The 22,796-nt window shown below is 51.7% G+C and overlaps 1 protein-coding gene across 2 annotated transcripts; it reads right to left on the bottom strand.

The window, feature by feature from the left end:
- Positions 1 to 3,998: 3,998 nt before the first annotated feature.
- Aqp8 (aquaporin 8) lies at positions 3,999 to 10,943 on the bottom strand. 2 transcript variants are annotated; one of them, XM_023715812.1, is made up of 6 exons: positions 10,755 to 10,943; positions 10,424 to 10,662; positions 8,210 to 8,336; positions 6,479 to 6,693; positions 4,889 to 5,023; positions 3,999 to 4,079 (listed from the first exon to the last, which is right to left on the bottom strand). In XM_023715812.1, exons 1-6 carry the CDS (start codon positions 10,764 to 10,766, stop codon positions 4,031 to 4,033), a joined length of 777 nt encoding a protein of 258 aa, XP_023571580.1. In that variant the 5' UTR covers positions 10,767 to 10,943; the 3' UTR covers positions 3,999 to 4,030. The 2 variants fall into 2 exon arrangements, with proteins under 2 accessions (XP_023571580.1, XP_004622956.2); XM_004622899.2 differs by having other exon boundaries at positions 10,424 to 10,659; positions 10,755 to 10,941.
- Between the last annotated feature and the right edge of the window lie 11,853 nt (positions 10,944 to 22,796).

Genomic DNA, 22,796 nt, shown 5'->3' with positions numbered 1-22,796 from the left:
AACCTAAACAACTAATTTGAAGACAGCATCATGCAATACAGCACCCATTGCTGAATTCCTATTACTTTGCTTCATGAAATTTTGCATCATTTCTAATGAATCTCTATAAATGTCTATATTTTCCTTGACAGACCTTTGTGGAGAGAGTCAAGACGCAGACTCAATCTTCCTGCACAGCGCTACCTCAGGTTCCTCCATGAGCTACCCACTCCCCTCCTTTCTCCAGGGAGAGGCTGTGGGCTGCCTCAGTCCGCCCGTTACACGAGAGACTCTAAATCTCTAAGGGCAGAAGAACTGTTAAGGGTTATGAAGTTTTAGTTCCAATAAATCAGCTGAGGCAAGCAAACTTTGAAGAAAGAGAATGAATCTTCGGTTTCAAGGTCCAAGAGAAACAGCTGTTCCCAAAGCCTTAACCTCCACGACGGGCCCAGGGACCTGCAGGAGGAACAGGCAAACTCCTAAGCCCACCCAGACGGTTGGACTCTGAAGGGAAGCCGGGATGTTGGTGTGCACAGAGGGCTGGGTGGAGGCCCGTGGCAAGGAGAGACCTGAAGGCCACGCAGGTTGCTTTGGCACATGAGCAGCGGCGGTGTGAGCCCCGCAGCCGTGCCGGGCAGGGAAGCTGTGGAATTAGCACCCCAACACGGAGCCCACCTTCAAGAAACTACTGGGGTCTGGACAAGCTCGACAAGGGCTTATGCCGTCTCTGAGCACCTCTCTTACCAGCAACTGTGTGTGGCCACGAGGAGGTGGCAGCACCTGGCAGGACAAGGCAAAGATTAACTCAGTTCTGACCAGAAGACAGGCGCCCCTCCCTTTCAGATCGCTTGGTCCCTCCGAGTTTCTGGAGGGTGGGGTAAGGCAGAAGTGGTGGCGTGGCTCCTGAGAACTTGGGCATTTCTGGTGACAGGAAACAGACCAGTACTTGTACCCCCAGGCCTGCTGCAGTGGAAGAAACCCTAGACGATGTGTCCAAAATCCTTGATTGTAACTGCACTCTGACCCTGGCTCGCAGGCACATTGTCTGTCCCCCCGGATTGTAGGGTTTGGCAGCATGAGTGGCTCCCAACCTGTTCCCTATGAGAAGCTTAAACATCCTTAACCTACAATGGCTGGTGGAGAAATCACACAGTACCAAGCCCATCTAGAAACTTCTTGCCCAAACTCTACCCCTTGGCCACAATTCTAATACCTCCAACTCGCAAACTCATAGATAGGGTGGCAAGGAGTGTCAGTGCTAGCCAGACTCCAGGCTTGCTGTGCAGTTAGCACTGTGCTAAGATGCATAAACATGCCAGTTAATGCTCATCAGCATTCTGAGACAGCTTCCCCAGTTTAGAAATTAAAAAGCTAAAGCTGACAGAATTTAAAAGCAGCCTCTTCAAGAACATGTGGAAAAAAAAAGTGACAGTTCTGAGATTTAAACTTTAGGTCATTCTCAGAACCCAAACTCCTAGTCGCTACCCTTTGTGCTATAATGTTTCTAGTTCTAGCATCCTACACTCCCATGACTTCCTTGCCTTGTTACTGAGAAAAGAAGAGGTGGATGGGTGTGAATTTGCACACTCAGTCTACGGAGCACTCGGTTATGTCAGAATGAGTTTGCAAGCCCCCGGGGTCAGCCTGTGCCATTCCTACCTTCCGGGTCCCTTCCACGCTGGAAGCGCACAATGTGGAATTACAGAGATGGATTTGCACCCATCGCTCTCCTGACAACTTGAAGTCTGGAAGTTGAAATGAAAACCAGATCTCAAAACCCAGCTGCATCTTTGAAGTGGGAAGTCGAGGTGCATGGCTTTCCGCTCCGTTTTTAGGGAGGGACTCGCAGTCAAATAGGAGACAAGGCCAAAGACGCTGTGTTGTCCCTTCCCCAGAAACAGGGGCGGTGCTAGCACGGATTGTGGCCTCTGCAGCCATGATTTTAGCCGTCGGCTCCACCAGCATACGAACCATGTGACTGTGGGCGATATCCCTGGGAACCCTGTTAATTGGCTCCTCTGGAGATGAGACTAAGAGCACCTACCTTCATTATTCACTTAGCTACTATGAGAAATTGCCTCTTACTAGGTGGCTTACGATGTCCAAAGTCCATTTTTTCATAGTCTTGAAGGCCAGACGTCTGTAATCAAGGTGTCACGGGAACATGGTCCCTCCCACAGTTCCGGAGGAGAAGGCTCCCTTCCTTTTCCGCTTGTGGGTCCCGGCGCTGCCTTGGGACGGCGTAACACGACCTCTGCCTCTGTTCTTATGTGGTGTTGTCTAGAACTCTGTGTGTCATTTTCTTTCTTATATGGATGCCATCATTAGATTTAGACGACCCCAATCCCAATGGTCCATCTTGGTACTTACTTTAGTTACATTTATAGAAACCGAATTTCCAAGTAAGGTCACATCCTGAAATTCCAAATGGACACCAAAGAATTTGAGGGGCGCCATTCAACACATCTACCCTAACTCACTGGATCGTTGTGGAAATAAAGGTCATAATGTAATAAAGCATCGAGTACAGTGTCTGATACACAATAACAAAAGCTAGCTGTTTACGCCGTGTGTACATGCATAAATGCACATACGACTTTGCCTATTGACTAGATCTGTCAAAGATTTATTTCAGCATTTCACCAAATGAAATTCTAATCTACAATTTCTTTAACTCTGTGTAAGTAAGTATTCTCATTTGCTCATTTCTGGTTTTGTAATATTTCTTCCTTTTTCTCCTCTTTGTAGTTGTTAATTTTATTTGTACTGTTTTGTCTGAGAATTCTTGGATATTCAGATGTGGACAGACAGACAGATACAGGCTGTCTGTGAATACAATGATGATTTTCCACAGTGAGTATTTTGGTTTGGTTTTTTGTAATACTAAGGATTGAAACCAGGGTCTTCACACTGTGCTACTTTCCCAGCCCTTTTTTATTTTTAATAGTAAGACGAAGTTGCACTAAATTGCGAAGTTTGCTGGGTGGGTCTCAAACTTGCAGTCCTCCTGCCTCCGTCTCCAGAGTTCTGGAATTGTAAGTGCGTGCCATCGTTCCTTTCATTCATCTTGTAGAAGTGTGTGTGTGTGTGTGTGTGTGTGTGTGTGTGTGTGTGTGTGGTTGAGAATGATTTTCCTTCTCCCGATTTGTGGGGGCACAGGGACCCTCCTTGATAGACGACCTACACAGATCTTACAGGGAAGGTCGATGCCCCTGCATCGGCCCTAATCTCTTCTCACTCTTTCTCACATCTCCCGCCTCCTTGCACGGCTGTGCTCCATCCCTTGCTCACGATATTCTTCCTTGGGAAATTCTTGCAGCTGCCCCTCCCCCTCCCCCAGCCGGAGTTGCTCCCTGTCCCCAGCAGGTGACTGATGCGTGTCCAAATGGATTCTCAGCTCCGAGCTGAGCTGCTCCAGGGTGGCCTGGCTGAGTGAGACCAGCTCCCAGAACCTGCCCTGGCAGCTGGCTCTCCGGCTTTCGGGGGCACTGCACGGACAAGGCCTGCCCAGACTGCTAGGTCCTCTCCAGCGGTGCCCTCTCCCCCCGAGCAAAAGGCAGGCCAGCGGGCAGCTGGGAGGAGGAACGCGAGACTGTTTATTGTCGGCGGCTTGGGAAGCAGTGAGGTAGTCAGCCTACAACAGGAATCAGGAAACAGGCGGACAAGAAAGGGGTGCTGAGAGCTGGGATATGACTCGCGGCGCCGGCCCAGCCGGAATGCCTCGGTGAGGAAGCGGGCGGGGGCGGCATGCGGCAGGAGGGTCCGCTCGGTGGGCGGCGAGCTTCTCGCTCAAGAGGACCCGCGCTGCCCCGCCGTTTCCAGCTCTCCGCGGCTGGCTCTGGCTACGCGCCCGGGCTGCGGCTTCCGGCCAGCGACCAGCGGAGGAGCGTCCCAAGGCCCGGAGCCTCCTAGCGCCCAACAGCAGCCGGTCTCCCCGAGAGCCGGACCCAGATCCAGAGAAGCGGGTCGGCGCTCCTCTGGGCCTCCGCGGGCCAGCGACCCGAAACGGGCCAGTCCTCGGCCGCGCGGGCCCGGGAACTCCGCGGGCGCCTCAGCGGCCCTTTACGATGAGGCGGGTTTTCCCATCTCCAATGAAGAGCCTGCAAGAAAAGAGCGCGGCCCTGTGAGGTCTCCGAGGCGCTGCAGAAAAGCAGCCCTCACTGCCTGCCTTCAGGCCCAAGGTCCTCCCGAGGCGACTCCCTGAGGAGATGCTCGCTGGGCCACCCTGAGACCAGCAGAAGAAGGCTGCACACTGCTTCTGAGAGCCACTGAGCGCAAGGGCCTGGATTCGATCACTGAGGGCCAGAGCAGGGGGCCGCAGCCGCGGGACTCTGACTAGAACTGCTGTTTGTTTCCCTTTGGAGTCACTGTGCTGCTAGGACCGAAGCATGAGTGGACAGAGGGGACCGTGCCCCTGCCACACAGCGTGAAACCCACAGACAGCCTGTGAGGAAGCCCAGGCCCAAGGGCTTTGTTGGAGACCCTCCAAAGCCAGCGCCACCTGTGAGCTCGTCAGTCATGGGAGTGGTGGCTGCTGCCCTTGTGAGGTGGATTTCTGTCACTTTTTTTTTTAATGTATTTGGTACAGGATCTCACTATGAAGCTTGGACTCATAGTGATCCTTCTGTTTCAGCCTCCCCAGCACTGGGATTACAGGAGTGCACCACCACGCCTGGTCTCGGTGGCCGGCTCAGCATGCGGTGGGGGGTGGTGTCCCTGCGTTGCCTAAGCAGGTGCTTAGTCCACTGACCTGTCTCCCCGGCCCTGATTTCTGTCACTTCTAACCAAAGATCCTGATTCTTTGCTTCTGAAGAACCTCTCCCTGTCCTTCTCCAGACCCACGGGACAGCCCAGCCCTCCCACACGGCATCGCCTGACAGCTGTCACCAGGGGCCCCTAAGACACCTACCTAATGAGCAGCCCTACAAGCAGGCCAGCCAGGAGCGGCCCCAGCCAGTAGATCCAGTGGAAGCCCCAGTGGCCGGCCACAACAGCAGGTCCAAAGGCACGAGCGGGGTTCATGCAGGCTCCAGAGACAGCACCCCTGTGAAGATCCAGCCACGCAGCCACTAGGCCCCAGCCAGCCCGGACACACCCCAGCCCAGGTCCCCAGCTGGGGACATGGTCAAGCCCCCCCCAAAAGCCATCCCTAAGCTTTCAGGTCAGGGACCCCAGCAAAGGAAAAGCTCTTAGCAGTAGGAAGTCAAAGGCACACCTCTTCCGTGGACACGGGCTGCCCGCCTCTCGCCCCACACCCTGACCAGCAAGAATGCTTGCTCGGTCACGACAGGAGGAGAAGAGGCATCAAGTTTCCTCCAAGGTCTATAAAACAAAGCCGAACAGTTGTCAACCACTCCGGAGCCAAGCTGACCTATATTCAGAGCCCAGCCCAGCGAGTTGTAGCTCTGTGATCTCTCTGAACGTTCCCTCTGTGTCTCCCCGGAAGTGGACACACCCCTCCCTTAGGTGCTGTCAGGAGCGGGCGGGCGTGTCTACAGAGCCCGGGCCTCCTCCGTGCCTAGCGCGCAGCTAGAGTTAACTACAGTCGTCTGGCGCAGACGAGCCCTTGTGCGACACACGCTGGAGGCCCCGGATCTCCTCAGGGTACTTCTGCAGTCTGTGTCTGTGTCCTTCCCTGGGCGCCCAGGCTAGGGTCCTACAGACCCTACCGCGCTGTGTCCAATAGCCAAAGGGGTGGCTCAGTGGTCTTGTAAGAGAAGCAAGTGCCACTAGGGGGCAGCAAAGTATCGCCGCAGCTTTGCCCCGTGATCGCCGCCGCCCACCCCGAGGACATACATCTCTCAGAGGTAGCAGGCTGTGGCCTTGGAGAATGGCCGACCTGGTTCTGCATCCCAAAGAATGGAAGGCGGTGGACACGAGGAAGAGGACCCCACATCCCTTTCCGCAGAAATCGATGCCTCTATTTTTGCCACTGCCCAATAGCCTTAAACATCACTTCTGTCCCCTCACAGCCTGTTTCCTCATCTCTAAAATGGGAGAAATCATCCCTTACCAAGAACCCAGGGACCAGGGAGATGGCTCAGTGGAATAAAGCGCTTTCCTGGCAAGCGCAAGAACCTGAGTTCAATCCCCCGTTCCGCAAAAAAAAAAAGAACCCGCCCCCTGAATGTCTTCTCAGGACTAGCAAGGGTTCAAAATAAATAGGATGATTCAAATGACCTTTGTAAAGGTCAGGTTACAGTCTACAGAAGTGTTTCACTCACCATACAAATATTTTTAACTTTGCATAAAAATCCTTTCATTGACTGCATTTCTGACTTGAATGTAATTAGAAGGCTCGCCCCAGGCCCACATTCTCACACAGAGACCCCTAACTCCCAGCTCCTCGCCCTGCCCATCAGCTGCCCAGAGTCACTCTCTACCTTTTTGCATTCACTTCCTGAACCTCACTGGCAACCAAGTTTGGGGCCCTTAGATCTGACCTCAGGGACTAAGACAGCCAAGGTCTGGGAGGCAGACCTGCTGCGAAGACACTCACCCTGCCAGGATGTCCACGGTGACAGAGAAGCCGATAGCGAAGGGGGCGAGAGGGCCCCGTGTCTTCTCATTGATGGCACCCATGCACACCGCCAGGACCAGCAGCGTGGTGAGGATGACCTCTGCTCCCAGAGCCCTGGCCACCTGCCCATGCTCCTGGACTGTCACAAAGGCCGCGCCGGAGGCGTTCCAGAATCTCTCCTCAAGACTGACAGCCTGCAAAGACAGCTACTCAGCATGACGGCCAGACACAGAAAGGCGGGAGCTGAGCAGAGGGGACCTGCAAACGTGACCCATGTGTAGGTGGACAGATCGGGGTCGACCCCTGCTTTCACTGTATGCATCTACTAGACCTCTCCGAGCCTCATTGTGCTCATCTGAAAAACAGGTCACCCTCTCGTGGCTCCAGGGGAAGCGTATATAACTAAGAGGACTTCAAGAAAGAGAAAATGAAGATCTTCCCCCCCTTAGAACTTTACACTGTGACCAGGTGACACGTCACTATTTCAGTGAGACCTCAGACAGCGCTTGTGGAAGGACAGCTCTGAAGCTTAAACTGAATTCTCTGCGAGGGAAGCCAGACTTCTGGGAGCACAGGACAGCACAGCAAGCCAGCGAGCACGTAAGCCTCGGGCCCGCCACTCAGCAGCTTGGCTGAACTCGGGCCAGAGCCTATGTCTCTGTGCCCATTTCCTCACCTGTAAAATGCACATACGTGTGACACTGTGAGAGGTGAGGTGGAAGGATCAGAAGATTGAGCTCAGCAAGGGCAACTTAGCAACTTAGCAAGACCCCATCTCAAAAAATAAAAAGTCAGGGGCCAGGGCGATGGCTCAGTAGAATAAGCGCTTCCCTGGCAAGCGTAAGGGCCTGAGTTCAATCCCCGGTTCCGCCAAAAAATATATAAATAAATAAATAAATAAATAATCAGTGCAAGGGCCTGAGTTCAATTCCTGGTCACACACACACGCACACGCCATACCCCACACAGTGGTGCTGGTGACAGCTATGATCCATAAAGAAGCCCTCAGCATGGCACATAAGAAGTGCTCTCCGAGGGCTGACTTGGGGTGGTGCTGGCATGGGTGGAGTGTGTGCTCATCAGCACATCTGACAGGTTTCCCATGGGGCTGTGGGCTTGGGTGGGGTAGAAGGACCCAGGGCAAGGCACACAGCAGGGCAGGCTTTGAGCCTGAGGTCTGCCAGGTCAGCGCTCAGAGACTTGTGCCCAGTGCTACCAAGCTACAGGCCTCCCCAAGAGCGAAGAGCGAAGAGCGGCTTTCTGGGTTGGAGGGGAGGATTCCAAACACACATTGAAGCGCAGCTCCCAAGGACGGTAACTCGGTTTCAAGGCAGGCGGAGGAGCTGACTCAGGAATTTTTCAAGGAGAATCACTAGACTTATACGGCACCCTCAGTCCGTGCTTCAGGAGATAATTTGCAGAACAGATGAACAGATGAGTGAGTGAATTAGAGAAGGAAATGACAGGAGAATTAGCCACATCTACTCCAAACCAGACACGGGCTCAGGACGACACATCCTAGCCTGGACGAGCTTCCTGGCCTGGCCAGGAGAGGGCTAGGTCCAGACATGGATGAAACAGGATAGGGAACCAAGGAGCCCTGACCTCGGTAGAAAATTCCCCTGGCAAATACAAAGCCAGAGCCCAATATTTGCCCACACGCCTCCACTCCCCACACCTCCAGCTGCTCCGCCCCTCAGAATCACCCACCTTGGCCAAGGCAGCCCCAATCAGCCCACCACACAGCTGGGAGATCCAGTAAGGGATGAGTAGCACCACGTTGAGGCCTCCGATCAGCATAGTTCCCAGTGACACTGCGGGGTTAAAGTGTCCACCGCTGCAGCAGAACAGAAAGAGGGCATGAGGCCAGGGGCGGGGCTTGAGCAAGACTGGGAGAGAAAGCCTCCAGCGGGGCCAGTGTCAGCCCAGGTCCCCAGCCTGAGGTGTCAGGCAGAGGGTGAAGGGCAAGGGCAGGGAGGAGCAGCCTCTAAGCCCTGACCCCTGGGTGACTCTAGAGCAAAAGTGTGCCGGAAGACCATCCCTGGGCTCCTCCCAGAATGCTTCACTCCCCCTGGCTCTTCAGAGATGTGGCTGAAGGTCACTCAGGCCCAGTGAGGCTCCAGAGCAGCAGAGCCCTCAAGGCTTGGGCAGGCGAATAGCCGATCCTGAACAAAGCCCTCAAATAGTTGCACTACTTGGGAACATAAAATTGGGATCAGGCATTCCAGATGGAAATGACACTGAAAATCAGAGGAGGGACTGGAGGCTCATGGTGCCCAAGATTCAGCCTGCTCAGGCCCAGCTCTCCTCCCACTGCTTCCTTAGGATGGACGAAGGGTCTCTTCCCAGAGGCTGCCCATCAAGCCCCCCTGGCTCCCAAGAATGGATTTCTAAGGGAGGAATACGGCCCCAGTCTCTGTGCCATGGTCTCTGTTAAGGACAGCTCGGGGGTGCGTTGCCCTGCCCAACACTGTCCACATAGCTAGGACTCAGGGAACAGTCACATTCGCACCGCTGCACACGAAGGCTCTGGCCCTGATGGCCGGGCCAGAAGGCATCCGAGGCTGCTCTCAATCCCAGATCTGCCTGAGCACAAGTCCTGCGCTCGGCATCGTTCTCACAGCCCGCCTCGGGCACTCTAAGCTTCCTTCTGATTTTCTCCAAGACAGTATTTCCACTTCCTTACTCAGAGCTACTTGTTGAATGAGATTCAGTTCAGACCAACCAATTCCCGGGTCCCCCTGCAGGGGGCTTCATGCCGGATAAGAGACAGATCAAAATATGTGGTGAATGTTGAAATATTGGCAGATTCCAGGAAAAGCCGCGTTGCCCTTACACCCCTTCTCCTCAACACACCACCCCATTGTTCTCCCCACTCTGCAGCGCTGGGAATCCTCTCCAGGGGGTCTTCAGTTGCCCCACTGGGGCTGCCCCCATCCTGATTATCCCAAATGTTTACCTTTCATGGTCATTTTAATTTGGGGGAAAAGCCAGAAGCCCCCTGGTGCCAGATCCAGGGACTAGGGGATGGGAACACCCCACCCGACATGCACAAGCCTGCCTCTCCCATGGATGGCGCTCGGCAGGAGCCTCCACTGTATTTTTCTGTCACACCTGGTGCAGGCTCCTGGCAGAGACTCCAAGAGCTGCTTCCCACGGCGGCGGCAAGGGTGATGGGGTGCGTGTGTTCCCAGCAAGGAGGAGTGGGGGAGGGGTGAGTAGCACCGTGCCCTTTACTGTAAAATGTTTTTAATCACACCTGTATCTGCTTAATAACTAGGCTGTCCCACCCACCAGCCCCATACACACACAGCTTCCAGGCCTCTTCCTCTGAGCCCCCATCCAGAAGAGAGTGAAGCCAAACGAGCACCTCCCCTCCCGCCCTCCGACTCTGGGTGGCTCTGGGCCGCCTGGGCCCCTGCAGACAGCCACATTCCTCGGCAGAAGCACCTCTCTGCCTTTCCTACACAGCCCCCAGCGATATCAAGGGCAGATCAGTCAAGGCCAGGCCCTGCGTCATTTCGCTCTGTGGCCTCCTGCGAGGCACTCTGGTTGCAGGTCTGGAGCCAGGTGGCTTGTTCACAACTCCTCACTCTGCCGCTTCCTGCCCTGGGATGAGCAACCCTATCTTTGGACCCCACAAGACCGCATGAGGGGTGGCGATCGGGGCCAGTAAGTGCTTCGAATGTCGCCTGGTACAGGGTCAGCGGTCAGTGTGTGCTCTCTTGAGACAACTGGAGAAGAACACTGGGACTGCACCTGCTAGGTGGGGACTTTGGGTCTGGAGGTGACCTGCTTACAAGCTGCAGAGCGAGGCGGCGCCTGCAGTCCCCCCAGTGCTCCCACAGTACCGAGTGGACCTAGGGTGCCCCCCGCAGCTGTGCACCAACCTGCATCGGGCCCCATGCAGGTGGCTGGTCTCACCTGATGTTCCCCAGTGTGGCGATGACAATCCCCAGGGCCAGGCCGTGGGCCAAGGCCGGCTGCAACACCCCGGTGCCCGGTGCATTCTCAATGACCGACAGGCACCCAATGAAGATGAACAGGGCGGAGCCGAGCAGCTCCACCAGGCAGGGCTGCACGAAGCGCTCGTACCAGGACGCACGACTCCTGCCCCCCATGCTCTGCTCCTTGGTCCTGCTGCTGTCACACATGTGTGCCTGCCGTGGGGAGGAGAGGTAGAGAGGTAGGAGGAGAGCCTGGACAGAAGCCCCGGCCCAGGCCTGCCCGGAGTGCAAGCCACCACGAGGCTCACCTCTCCTGACATCAGTGTGAAAAGGCTTGGTGCTCGGGCTCCCGCCAGGGCTGCTGGGACCCTGCCGCTCTGCTGCAGGCTGCTGGGAATCTGCTGCTGTGCTGCACACTCCGGCCTGGGGGACGGATGCAGACCCAGGAGCCCACTACAGGCTCTGCCCTTTTAAAGTGAGCAGCAGCTTAGCGAAGGTGTTGAGAAAACAATAAAGCCAGTGGGAGGTGGCCTGGCACCCAGGAGAGGAGGCCAATCTCTGCTGGGCGGGTGGGCGGAGTGGGGGTCAAGGATTGCTGGGCTTCCTGCCAGGGAAGCGAAAGGCCCTAGCTTTCTTCATCACGGAGCTGCGGAGATGGACACGGCGCCCTGTGGGGCAAAGGTGACAAGTGTCTATAATTAGGCACCGGGAGGGCTCTCAGGGAAGCTGCTCCTGCTTAACAACAGCAAGCTTAGCGAGGCAGAGTGGCACAGGCCTGTAATCCCAGCGCTCCAGAAGACTGAGACAAGAGGGTCCCAAGTTCAAGCCCCGCCTGGTGAACTTAGTGATGTAGTGAGACCCTGTCTCAAAAAACAAGCAAACAAATAAAAAATGGGGCTGTAGCTCAGTGCGCAGGCCATGGGTACATTGGCCAGTACCGCAAGCAAACATGCACACATACATACATACATATGCACATACACATGTACATACACATATACATATGTACATACACAGAGACATACATAGACACACACATGCACACACATAGTGGCTCCTCCTCAGTCATTCCGGTCCCCCAGATCTCTCGCCTCACTTCCTGTGCTCACCCGATCTGATCGTCTGAGCTAGGACCAAATGTGCAAAGCGGCTGGGGTCCATCACGGCTTTGGAAACAGGCTGCCTGAACTTTTTTTCGTCCCAGCACTGGGGATGAAACCCAGGGTTCCAAGCATACAAGGCATCCGCTTAGCCACTAACCACACCCCTGCTCAGGCTGCCTGGCTGGAAACCCCGCTCTGTGCCTCAGGGATGTCACCTAACCACTCCGAACCTTCCTTTTCTCTTCTCCATCCCATTCCACAGAGTGCCTATAAGAGGTTTTTCTGGTGGGGTACCAGGAGTCTCAGGACCTTGCGCTTGCCAGGCAGGTGCTATGCCCCTGAGCTATATCCCTGGCCCCATGGGTGCAAGTTTAAAATGAGTTAGTGTACATAAAGTACTCCAGACGATGCCAGACATGTGACAGACACAATGCTCTTGCCTGCTTCTCTAGAATACATCAATCAAAACAGTGTATAAATACTGGGGTCCGCTAATGTAGAGTATATAGTTAGATGTCACTAATGTTTGCCAAGCACGTTCAGAGTGCCTCGCACTAGGGGACAGCCTGTGTGCTCTATCTCATTTTAACCTCGCAACAAACTTGAAAAGGAACTATTTTTATAGCCCATTTACAGACAGGAAAGCAGAGTTTCAGGAAGACTGGCTCTCCCAGCAGTATGCTATGTATGTGGTTGTAAAACTCGTGGACTGTCACAAAAGGGCTTGATTCCACCTGCATGAATGCCCACAAGAGTGCTAGAGTTATAGGTACAAAGTGTTGAGTGCTGGCTCACAGGCCTGGAGGTTAGGGAGGATGGGGTGAGCGAGTTCTGAGGTTTAGTTTGGGAATTTCGAAAGGTTCTGGAGTTGGATGATAGAGATGGATGCAAATAGCATGAGTCTACTCTACATCACTGAATAGTAAGGGGGAAATGTTAAAAGTACATTTTATGTGATGTATATTCATCATCACTGGATGAAAAAATGCTGTGGGCCAGCCTGCTGCACCTCTTTCCAAGAGGGGTGGGTGGGTGGGGTGGGTGGGTGGATGGATGGACAGAGGGACATTTCTGCAGATAGATGAGTGGATGGATGGATGGATGGATGGATGGATGGATGGATGGATGGGTAGACGGACAGACAGAGAGATGGATAGAGGAATGGGTGGGTGGGTAAGTGGGTGGATGGATGGATGGGTAGGTGAGTGAGTGGGTAGGTGGATGGATGGATGGATGGATGGATGGATGGATGGATGGATGGACAGACAGAGATGGATAGAGGAATGGGTGGGTGAGTGAGTGGGTAGATGGATGGATGGGTGGGTGAGTGGGTAGGTGGATGGATGGATGGATGGATGGATGGATGGATGGATGGATAGACAGACAGAGAGATGGATAGAGGAATGGGTGGGTGGGTGAGTGGGTGGATGGAGGGGTGGGTGGATGGATGGACAGATGGACATTTGGGTGGGTGGATGGTTGGATGGGTAGAGGGATGGATGGATGGATGGATGGATGGATGGATGGGTGGTTGGGTGGATAGAAGGCAGGAGAGAAGAAAGATAGCAAGATAGGTCTTCGTATTCATCCAACAAATACTTAAATAGCTAATTCTGTGAGGCTGTCATTATTCTGGTTGGTGGTGATGAAATGATAGTCAAGACAGTAGACAATCCTGCTCCAGGTCTCACAGCTACTGTCAAAGCATGTGCAGGTATGGAGACAGAGAGAGAAATGACGTCCAAGACGGTGGCGCTCAGTGACCATTTCTGCCACTTGCTGCTGCCTGCCCTCCCAGCCCCGCCCTCCCATTTCTGTTCCCAGCAGCCCTTGGAGATGCGTCCTGTAACTCATTGTCCTGCTCCCCCATGAAACAGGAGGCATAAAGAGTGCAGCGACCCCCGCTTGGCCGTGCAGATTACACATATCTGCCTCAGGAAAGAAGTGGCTACAGCAGGACAAGGGCTCGACAGTTTGTTCATGGCCTTGGAAGCCGGAGGCTGGCAGAGCAGAGTCTCTGTTGACATCTGCAGGCCCAGAGGGCTCAGGACCTGCTTGCTGCCAGTTATCTTTAGCTCCATTCTCTCCCTTCTCCCCCGCAGCTCACGTACAAGATGTATCTTAGGCCTTCCTGCCCTGCCCTGTAAACAAGATAAGGCTGCTAGCCAACCCTCAATTTTGCTGTCTCCTCTGCTCTTTGCCCAAATTGTCCAGTGTGGTTTCCAGAACAATTGTCTCTTGTTTTCACCCAGGTTTTCATCACATGATTCTAAAAAAAAAAAAACCGTTACGATCCATGATGCAGCAGCCAGGACCCCTGAGCTGAACCCCTCAGTTCACTCCATCAGTGTTTACAATAACTCGCTTCTTTCCCCATTTCACAAGCAGACCTCGCCGGCACAGCTATAACAACTTCTTGTCTAACTCTCAGCCAATTTTCATGCTTCCCCTTCATGCTGGAGCCAACAGGGCACAACTCAGCCACAGAGGACAGATCTGGGGATCAGAACTCTCTGTCTTTTCCCCATTATCTGCTTATCGATCTCAGTCTCTTCCAGAAGAGCAAGCTGCGGTGACCTCCACCCCCACAGACATGTTCTGTGGATGAACCGAGACAATGCAGGCCCTCGTGACCTAGCCATGCACGTGGCACGGGATTGAACAGGGCGACTGCTGGAACCAGTACCCCTCCCCACACTGCACTGCCTTAACAGCGCAGTCCGCACCAGACTTCCTACTGAGTGGCCTCCTAGGGAACCCGGTTAGTGCCATCGTGGAGATCCAGCTTCCAAATCCTAGAATCTTCTCCAGCAAATGAGGGAAAGAAAGAATGCACAGGTGCACTGGATCCTGCCAGAGAGTGCCAGGAGCCTGTCCTGGAAATGACCGTTCCTTCCGCCAGCTGCACACAACCAGCCGGAACTTGACGGCCTGGCTTCCACCCAACTGCAAAAGCATAGCAGAAATGGAGTCCAGCTTGTGCAAAGAAGGAGACAGGAAGGTGCTGCGTGAGTCCCAGGCAACTTTGGCCACACTATAGTGGCCGCACAGGTTTTCCATCCAAATCCCTCCCTGATTTACATGGTTTCCCTAATGCCCAGGCAAAATCCGACTTCCTTAGCCACCCACCCGGGCCTTTAGTCCCAGCTTCGGATTCATCCCTTGTCACATGAACCCTATACACGTTACCAGGCAAGCCACACGCTCCCCCACCCCAACTTCCGCGTCTCTGCCACACTGCGCTCTCAACTTAGAGTCTTCTTTTGCCCACTTGGCCAACTTTTCATTCAAATCTCAAATCAGATACCATGTCCGCCCTGATTCCTGGGCCAAGTGGGAATGTCGCTTCCTCCCTAGAGCCATGGATGGATTCCCTACCTCCATAACCACTGGCTCACCAGAGAAAATCAGGCTGTCATACAAGGAAAACAATATACTTCTGCTACATGAGAATTTCTCCATTGCCTGATGTTTTCATATGCCACATATGGGCCTTCAAAAACCATGAGAAAGCCCAGGAGATGAGTTAGATGGTATTTCCTAAGGAACTCTTTGGGTGGGAAACGTCTCAGCCTTTCACGTCTGCCTGGCATGATCCAGGCTTCTAATCTGTATCCCCATTTGGACAAGAGCAGCTCAAGAAGTCTCTACCACCACAAGAGCCACATGGCCACACTGTGTCCTGGGACATCACCCTTCCCCCTTTTCTTGCAGTGACCACCACATGGCCACACACGAATGAAGTGCTGGTGCTCTGGCCTCATCAGAAGACCATGAGGGGGCTGGGGAGACAGCTCAGTGGTCTAAGCGCCTGCCTGGATAGCTCAGGGACCCAGGTTTGGTCTCTGGTACTGCGTGTCGTGCCACCCCAGAACCCTGAGCACTTCAAGCCAGCCACCAAAACCGGGCATGGCGGTTGATGCCGCAATCCCAGCACCGGAGAGGCTGAGACAGGAAGCTCATTATAAATCTGAGCTGTGTAGTGAGACCATGTACCAATTAATTAATTAACTAATTAATTAATCTTTTAAAAACCATGGGCACAACCTGCCAGAGAATGCTTCCTTGGTGACATCACCAAGCCACCAGGCCAACCCCAGTGTCCCCACTCCTGACTGCTTGCTAAGCTGACCTGCAGCTTCCAGGTTGGGTGCCTAAGCATGCCAGAATTCACGAAGGGGATTTGTACTTAAACCTTTCAAAGGCACTGCAGTGACGCTGAGTAGCTGTCAGCTACCATTTCAGCTACTAGCTCAGGAAAAGTGTACATCTTTGATTTCAGATGGCCCAGCATTCTCTTCCATGAGAGCATCTCTTTGTGAATCTGGTTTTATAGCCATTGACATGATAGAATGCAAGCACCCCAGGAAAAGCAGCGCGGAAGAAGTGAGCACGGCAGTGTGCGGTCGGGCGCTGAGGCCCGGGCAGTTGAGCAGCGCTCCCAAGGCATGGGCATGTCGTGGCGAGGAACTGCAGTACTTAAGAGTGAAAGGTGAGACTCAAGAATGACTTTCTCAGTCACAGCTGCTTAAGAATGAAATACAGTCATCCCTCCATATTTCACGGTTTGGCTTTCACGGACTTGCTGTTTCACGGCTTTTCAATAACTATTCATCTAAATTATTTATCGCGGATTTTTCTCTATATCACGGGATTTTGCAGTACCATACAGTATATAAATGTTGTTAAAAATTGCACAGGTTTATGAGTTTAGAAAATGGTTAAGAACATTAAAAGTGTTTCTAAAAGTGTGGAAAAGGTTTACAAGAGTGTGGAAAGGGTTTAGAAAGCCTTAAAATATATATAAATACTAAAATAAATATAACATCACTATATATATGTGATATATATATATATATAATATATATATATCATCACTACTACCCTGATTTTTCCCTTATCACAGGGATATCTGAAACCCCCAGTGAGGGACCACTGAAAGATACAAATGCATGTTTTTCAATGAATACATATTATTTAGAGTGCATGTATTATTTTCAATGTACACTATCACATAGGTACACAATACATGCATACTTTTTCTACATGTAGTATGTGTATTATTTTTTCTATAGGTTTGTTTTTTCAAGTGGCTGCTAAATTGGCAGCATATAAGTACTTTCTAGGTTTTTGGACCTAAATACATAATAAAAAGAGCTCTATAAATATAAAAGATGCCAACCTCGACGGTAGCTTAAAAAATATTGAAACAGAAAAACATATCCATTTTAACTATTATCTAGGTAGGAAAAAAATCTTACAGCAATTAACATCCCATGCTGACAGTGATGACGGAAATAGGCCAATTCAGATGCTGCTGGTCAAAGTAAGAATGACCAAAATATTTTGTATTTAATTAAATATTCACATGCACATGTTCATAACCTCAGCAATCCTTTAATGGAGAAAGCTATCCTGTAGAAATAAAAGCGCTGATAAGGAAGAAGGTATTACAGAGATGTTAATTATTGTTGTTTATTATAGGTAAAACTGCGAGGGAGGGCCGGGGAGATGGCTCAGTAGAATAAGTGCTTCTCTGGCAAGCGCAAGGGTCTGAGTTCAATCCCTGGTTCCACAAAAAAACTAAACTGCGAGGGATCTGAGTGAAGAAAATAGCTGAACAAGCAGAGAATAGCCACTCCATGTTGCATGGCCGTGCTCAGGGTTCTAACCTCGTATAGTTTCACACACTGTTCAAGTCTTTGGACAGTCTGGTTTTTTACCTAAGCTGCCCCCTCACTGTGACCAAATCCTATTCATCCTTTGCAGCATCCAGCACAGCTCTTGAAATTCCAGAAGGAGGAGGATGGGGGATGAAGAAATGAAGACAAGAGTCGGAATGCAGAAAGCGGAGGTCGGGGGAGCCCCTCCCCTGATGGGCAAAACAGAGCTGCCTGGCAACTGCAGCACGCTCACTGACACCATCAACGTAAGGGGATGCTCATGCAGAATCCAGGGGAGGGAAGATCCAGAAGAGGAGGAACATCCAGCCTTCAGCAAAACACGCTCGTGCCTCGGTGGTTGCATGAGGGGAAGTGTCTACATCACCTCAGGGGAAGGCCAGGTCACCTTGTGCATCAGGTGCCGAGCTGCACGCACTCCTCATGGGGCCTGCCTAACTCGTGAGAAGCAGTGAGCTTGTCCTGCACACCTGAGGTACAGACAGCTCCCCCGCCAGCAGGGCTTCAAGGCTCGACTAAGATCCGATCATTTCCAAGGCCTCCTTGAAATATAAATGATACGCTGTACATAAAATACAATATTGAGGGGCTGGAGAGATGGCTCAGCAAAATAAGTGCTTCCCTGGCAAGCTCAAGGGCCTGAGTTCAATCCCTAGTTCCACCAAAAATAAATAAATAAAATATGATTTTGGAAGGAGTAAGAGGGAAGGCTAGTGGGAAATGCTAGTGTGTACACTGGTCAGCCATAGATGGACGAATCTCATGGACACAATGCAAAAGAAACAGACACAAAAGCAAAAGAAAACATACTGTAGAGGGGAGGGGCTCGCGGGTTAGCTCAGCTGTTTAAAGCGCTGCTGGGGCAAACGCAGTCAGATGCAGAGGATCGTGGTTCAATCCCCAACTCCACAAGCTGTACCAGACCAGCCCTTAAGGCAGCCTGAACTAGCCAAAAGAAAAAGAAAACATACTGTGAACTACAATAAATAATTTTGTTTGATGGGAAAAATATCTTTTCCTCAAAAGCATTAAGTAACGTTCTACTTACTATTACAAATAATAGCAGAAAATATTGGACGGTAACTCTGGCATGGGAAAATGTTAATTAAAAGGTTATATGTTGAGACTTTTTATTTAAAAAATGAATGGAATATGAATTTAGAAATTTCATGAAGAATACAAAGAAAACAGTTCAGACTGGTTTTTTAACTGCAAGGTGAGAAAGTTTCCAGAACTATATGATGAGTTTAAAAATTCCAAGCCCTTCATCATCTACACGGCCATCCACACCCCAGCCAGACGCTGGTGTGGATGCGTTTCCCCGTGGGGAGGGACCAGGCAGTTAGATTTCTTCACTCTTGCTTTTATTTTTCTGGTTTTATTTATTTATTTTTATGAGACAAACTATCAGGCCTGCTGTATTTTAAACCAACCCAACACAGGCACAACAGAACTGGAGAAGGACTCTTAGAATACCAGTCAGCTGTCGAGGGTCATCAGGGAGAATGCTGACAGCGTCCTCAGCCTTGCCACCACAGACACGGCATGGTACATCCCTGAAATTCATCCATGCTACTGAGTGAGCATGCGTGCCCGGCCACTACGTGATGACCGCCTTGCACGGGTGATCATAGGTCACTGTGTCTTCTCCATCTTCCTCCTTTAGGGACGTGTTTGTGATCAGCATCAAATCCTGCTTAGTGTATACTGCACAGCCAGTGATGTGCAGGAAAAAAGATCCATTCTCCAGGCAGCTGTCACCCTAATGCCACAGTGAGTCTTTGCGGATTCCCAGCACCACCATCAGTTCCTTTCTTCTAAGAGCGCTCTCAGGGCTGTGTATGGAAGAAGAGAGTAAGCATTTATTCCTCATTCTTTTATGACACTCCATCCACATGTTACTTTTCCAGTCCACTACCGGTTGGGACACTCCTTCTCCATACAGTCCCCACATGTCGCGCCACAGATGACCCGGAATCTCTTGACTGTTTTTAAAGAGAACTTTTGTTAATTAAATGGAAATTTTTATTTCTGATTCTGACTGAATGCGTCAAACTGCAGCATCTTTTAAATAATAGCTCCTGAGGGCCAGCCAGATAGCTCAGCGGACTAAAGTGCCTCCTTAGGCAGGCGCAGGGACTGGGGTTCGATCCCCGGTGTGCCATGCCGGCCCCATCCCCAGGGCGCGCTGAGAAGGCCCCTGAGATTGGGCATGGAGGCGCGCGCCTGTAATCCCAGCACTTAGGAGGCTGAACACAGCAGGATCACTACGAGTCCGATCAGTGTAGTGAGACCCTGTAGACCCTGCACTAAATACATAAGACAAAAAGCAAAATAAATAATTCCTTTCCAAAAGCATAAAAATGACGATTGCTTGTTGTTTTATTTCAAAACAAAACTGTACCATCACATTAAATGTAGTTTTTCCCCAGATATTGTATATTTCCCTTACTTATTCCAAGCCCCTCTTCCAACTTCCAGCAAGTCTGTTTCGTGTGATTGGCTGACCTGCCTCTGTCTGAGACCGGAATGGTCCACACGGACCCTACTCGCCCCTGCTTATGCTGCACCTGCATCTCTACACCCCTCCTTTCTAGCTTCTCCCTGACCTGTTATGTAACATCCCCAGTACTGAATTTAATCCAAGACAAATTTATTGCATGGCCCTTTGCTTTAAAGGATATTGAGCAAGAAGCTAATTTTAGAAGTCCATGTCTATGTTGTAAACTTCCTGTGATTCATTAAAAATTAACAAAGACCAGGAAGGTAAGTAGGAGGGTATAGGTGAGGGTGTGAGTGTGCAAGAGCGTGGTCATGCATGTATGTGCATGTACGTGTGCCTGTGTGCAAGTGCGAGAAGCCTTCCAAGGCTAGCTCTCCCTGAACCTTACCAGCACTTAGGAGGAAACACCTTTTCGCTGCGAGGAAGGCGCCAGCCGCAGTAGTACCCTAACTCCCAGCGGTGACAGCCGACCTTGTCTCTGGACGGGCAGGGCGTGCAGCTGCGAGTTAGAGCCCCTGCCTCGGCTGTGCACGTGCGCACAAGGTCGGGGCGCCACCCCCAGCTCTAGAAACAGAAGTCTCTAGCGTCTGCCCGAAGTCTTCTGGGAAGCAAAGCTGACTGAGCGCTCAAGGAGATCTGAACTCATAACGGACGCCGCCGCCTCCTCCCTGACATTGGCCCGCCAGCGCTGAATCCCTCGCAGCGCGACACCGAGGCGCCTGCCTGCACCGACGCAAGCGTTCAGAGTGCGACTAGGCGTTTTCGACAGGATCATCTTGTGTGTGCTCAGAGACCGCTTCTGCCTGGAGACGGGGCCACAGTCCCTCCAGCTGCTTTATCCAGCAACGAATCTATTCTGACCTCTTGTTGGCCGAGCAACGCAGTCGTGAAGTACGGGGTGAGGGAGGTGCCAAGAGGCGCGAGCAAGGCGCCCTCCTTCCTCTCAGGCCCGGTTACAATGGTTTTTCTCTTTTAATTTAGTTTTTATTGTGGTAAAAAATACATAACATAAAATTCATCATTTTAATTTATTTTTCCCTTAGTGAGAATTAGACCAGAAATTCACATTACACTACACTCCCAGCCTTTTTTTTTTTTTTTTTTTAGACTGGGTCTCACTAAGTTGCCCAGGTGGGGATCCTTCTGCCTCAGCCTCCAGAGTGTGGTGATCCCAGGTTTGCACCACCTCCCAGCTCATTTTTGTCATTTTTCAGTGCATTGTTCAGTGGGATGAAGTACATTCGTATTATTGAGCAACCATCCATCTCCAGAATTTTTTCACCTTGTAAAACTGAAACTCAACAGATTTAAAGTACCCATTAAACAACTTCCCAGCTGTCCCATTCACAGACCCTGGAAATCAAATTAACAACTCTCTTTCTGTCCCTAGGAATTTGAGGCGACTCTGACAGTGAAGTTGTCTGGTATTTGTATCCTTGTGTTTAGCCTATTTTATCTAACATAAGGCCCTCGAGACTCACCCCTACAGGGCCGACCAGGTAGCTCAGCAGACTACAGCGCCTGCTTAAGTAGATGAAGTGACCGGGGTTTGATCCCTATCGTGCTGTGCTGGCCCTGCCCCCAGGGTGCACTGAGATGGTGATTGAGGCTGGGCGTAGTGGCACACACCTGTAATCCCAGCACTTGGGATTTTCCAGGCTGAAAACAGGAGACTCATTATGAGTCCAACCTGTGTAGTGAGCCCCTGTAGACCCTGTGTTAAATACAAAAAAAAAAAAAAAAAAAAAAAAAAACCTCTCCTCTGCTATGGTATGACATTTCTACAACTCAACCATAGTTCATTACATATATGAGTTTGCGGTTCTGGGGATGGACTCTGTTACAGTTTGTGTCTAGATGTCCCCTCAAAGCCTCATGTGGTCACAGGTGGGGCTTTTTCAAAGGTGGCTAAATCTAGAGTGTATGATGCTGGGATTAAGGGTGTGTGGTTGCTAAATCAGTTCACTGACTGGTTTGGCCCCACCCTAGTCCCGGTGGCCTGGATAGAGAAGAAAGGGGGCAGAAAGAGGTTGCTAAGGCCCCTGCTTCTTGCTTGCCTTTGCCTGTCTTCTGCCTGCCATGAGTTCTTTTCCTCTGCGATGTCCGTCAGCCGAGCTACCCTGCTTTGGAGCCAGGTGAATAGGGACTGAAGCCTCCACCAACTGTGAGCTACATAATCCCTTCTTCCTGTAACTGTGGGTGTTGGGCATTTTGTCTCTATGAGAGAAGTAACTAAGACAGAACCCGAGACCTCATACAACTAAGCAAGCTCTTTTCCACGGAGTTGTGTGCATCCCGGGTCATTTCCCAGGCAGCTGGGATCACAGGACAGCCCCATCACGCCCAGGATAGGCAGTGTTTGCTTATCCACTCATCTGATGGACATTGGGGTCATCTCCACCCGTTGGTTCTGTGTCTCTGTCTCTGTCATCGCTCCTTCCTTCTCTCCTGTTCTGCCCCCATAACGGGTATCTGGCATGAATATCTATTCAACACTTCATCCTTCGCTCCCTCCACTCTCAGTTCGCAGGCCTTCGCTCCCCACCTGCATCAGCCCCCTAAACTGTGTGCTTGTCCCAGCCCTGGCACAGCCAGCCAATCGGACCTTCCGTCTCCCTGCCGAGCCCCGGACCACAGACTGTCTCGTCCAGGGGCAGGTGACCCATTCCAGGCTCTTAACATACCACTCTGATCTTTCCCCAGAGATCTTCGGGAGCAGTGCTGAGGGTGAGGATGTAGACCTGGGGCTGCCCACAGCCATACGGGCACCATAAGAGATGAAGCAGAGACACCAAGGCCACTCATTAGAAAACCAGCGCACAGAGCGCAGGATTCGCGGGTCTGCATTGTGCCCTGAGTCCGGCTGGGCCTTGGGTCCTTGGCCTGCCACCCCTTTTTCTTTCTTAGGTCATTTGGAGCTTGGGTTTTGTCTCTTGACTAAAAAGGGCGTGGTGCTCACTGTGTGTTCTTTTTTTCCACTGCCACTACTTTCTTTTCCGATTTCAGAATTCCCAGGGGGCGACAGATCAGCCCCAGCAGAGCAGTGGTGGCAAAGCCATGGCA

This window comes from Octodon degus, unplaced genomic scaffold (genome assembly GCF_000260255.1).
Source record: "Octodon degus isolate 3935 unplaced genomic scaffold, OctDeg1.0 scaffold00001, whole genome shotgun sequence".
NCBI lineage: Eukaryota > Metazoa > Chordata > Mammalia > Rodentia > Octodontidae > Octodon > Octodon degus.
Note: the sequence above shows the minus strand (reverse complement) of the source record. Positions and strands in the feature narration are given on the sequence as shown.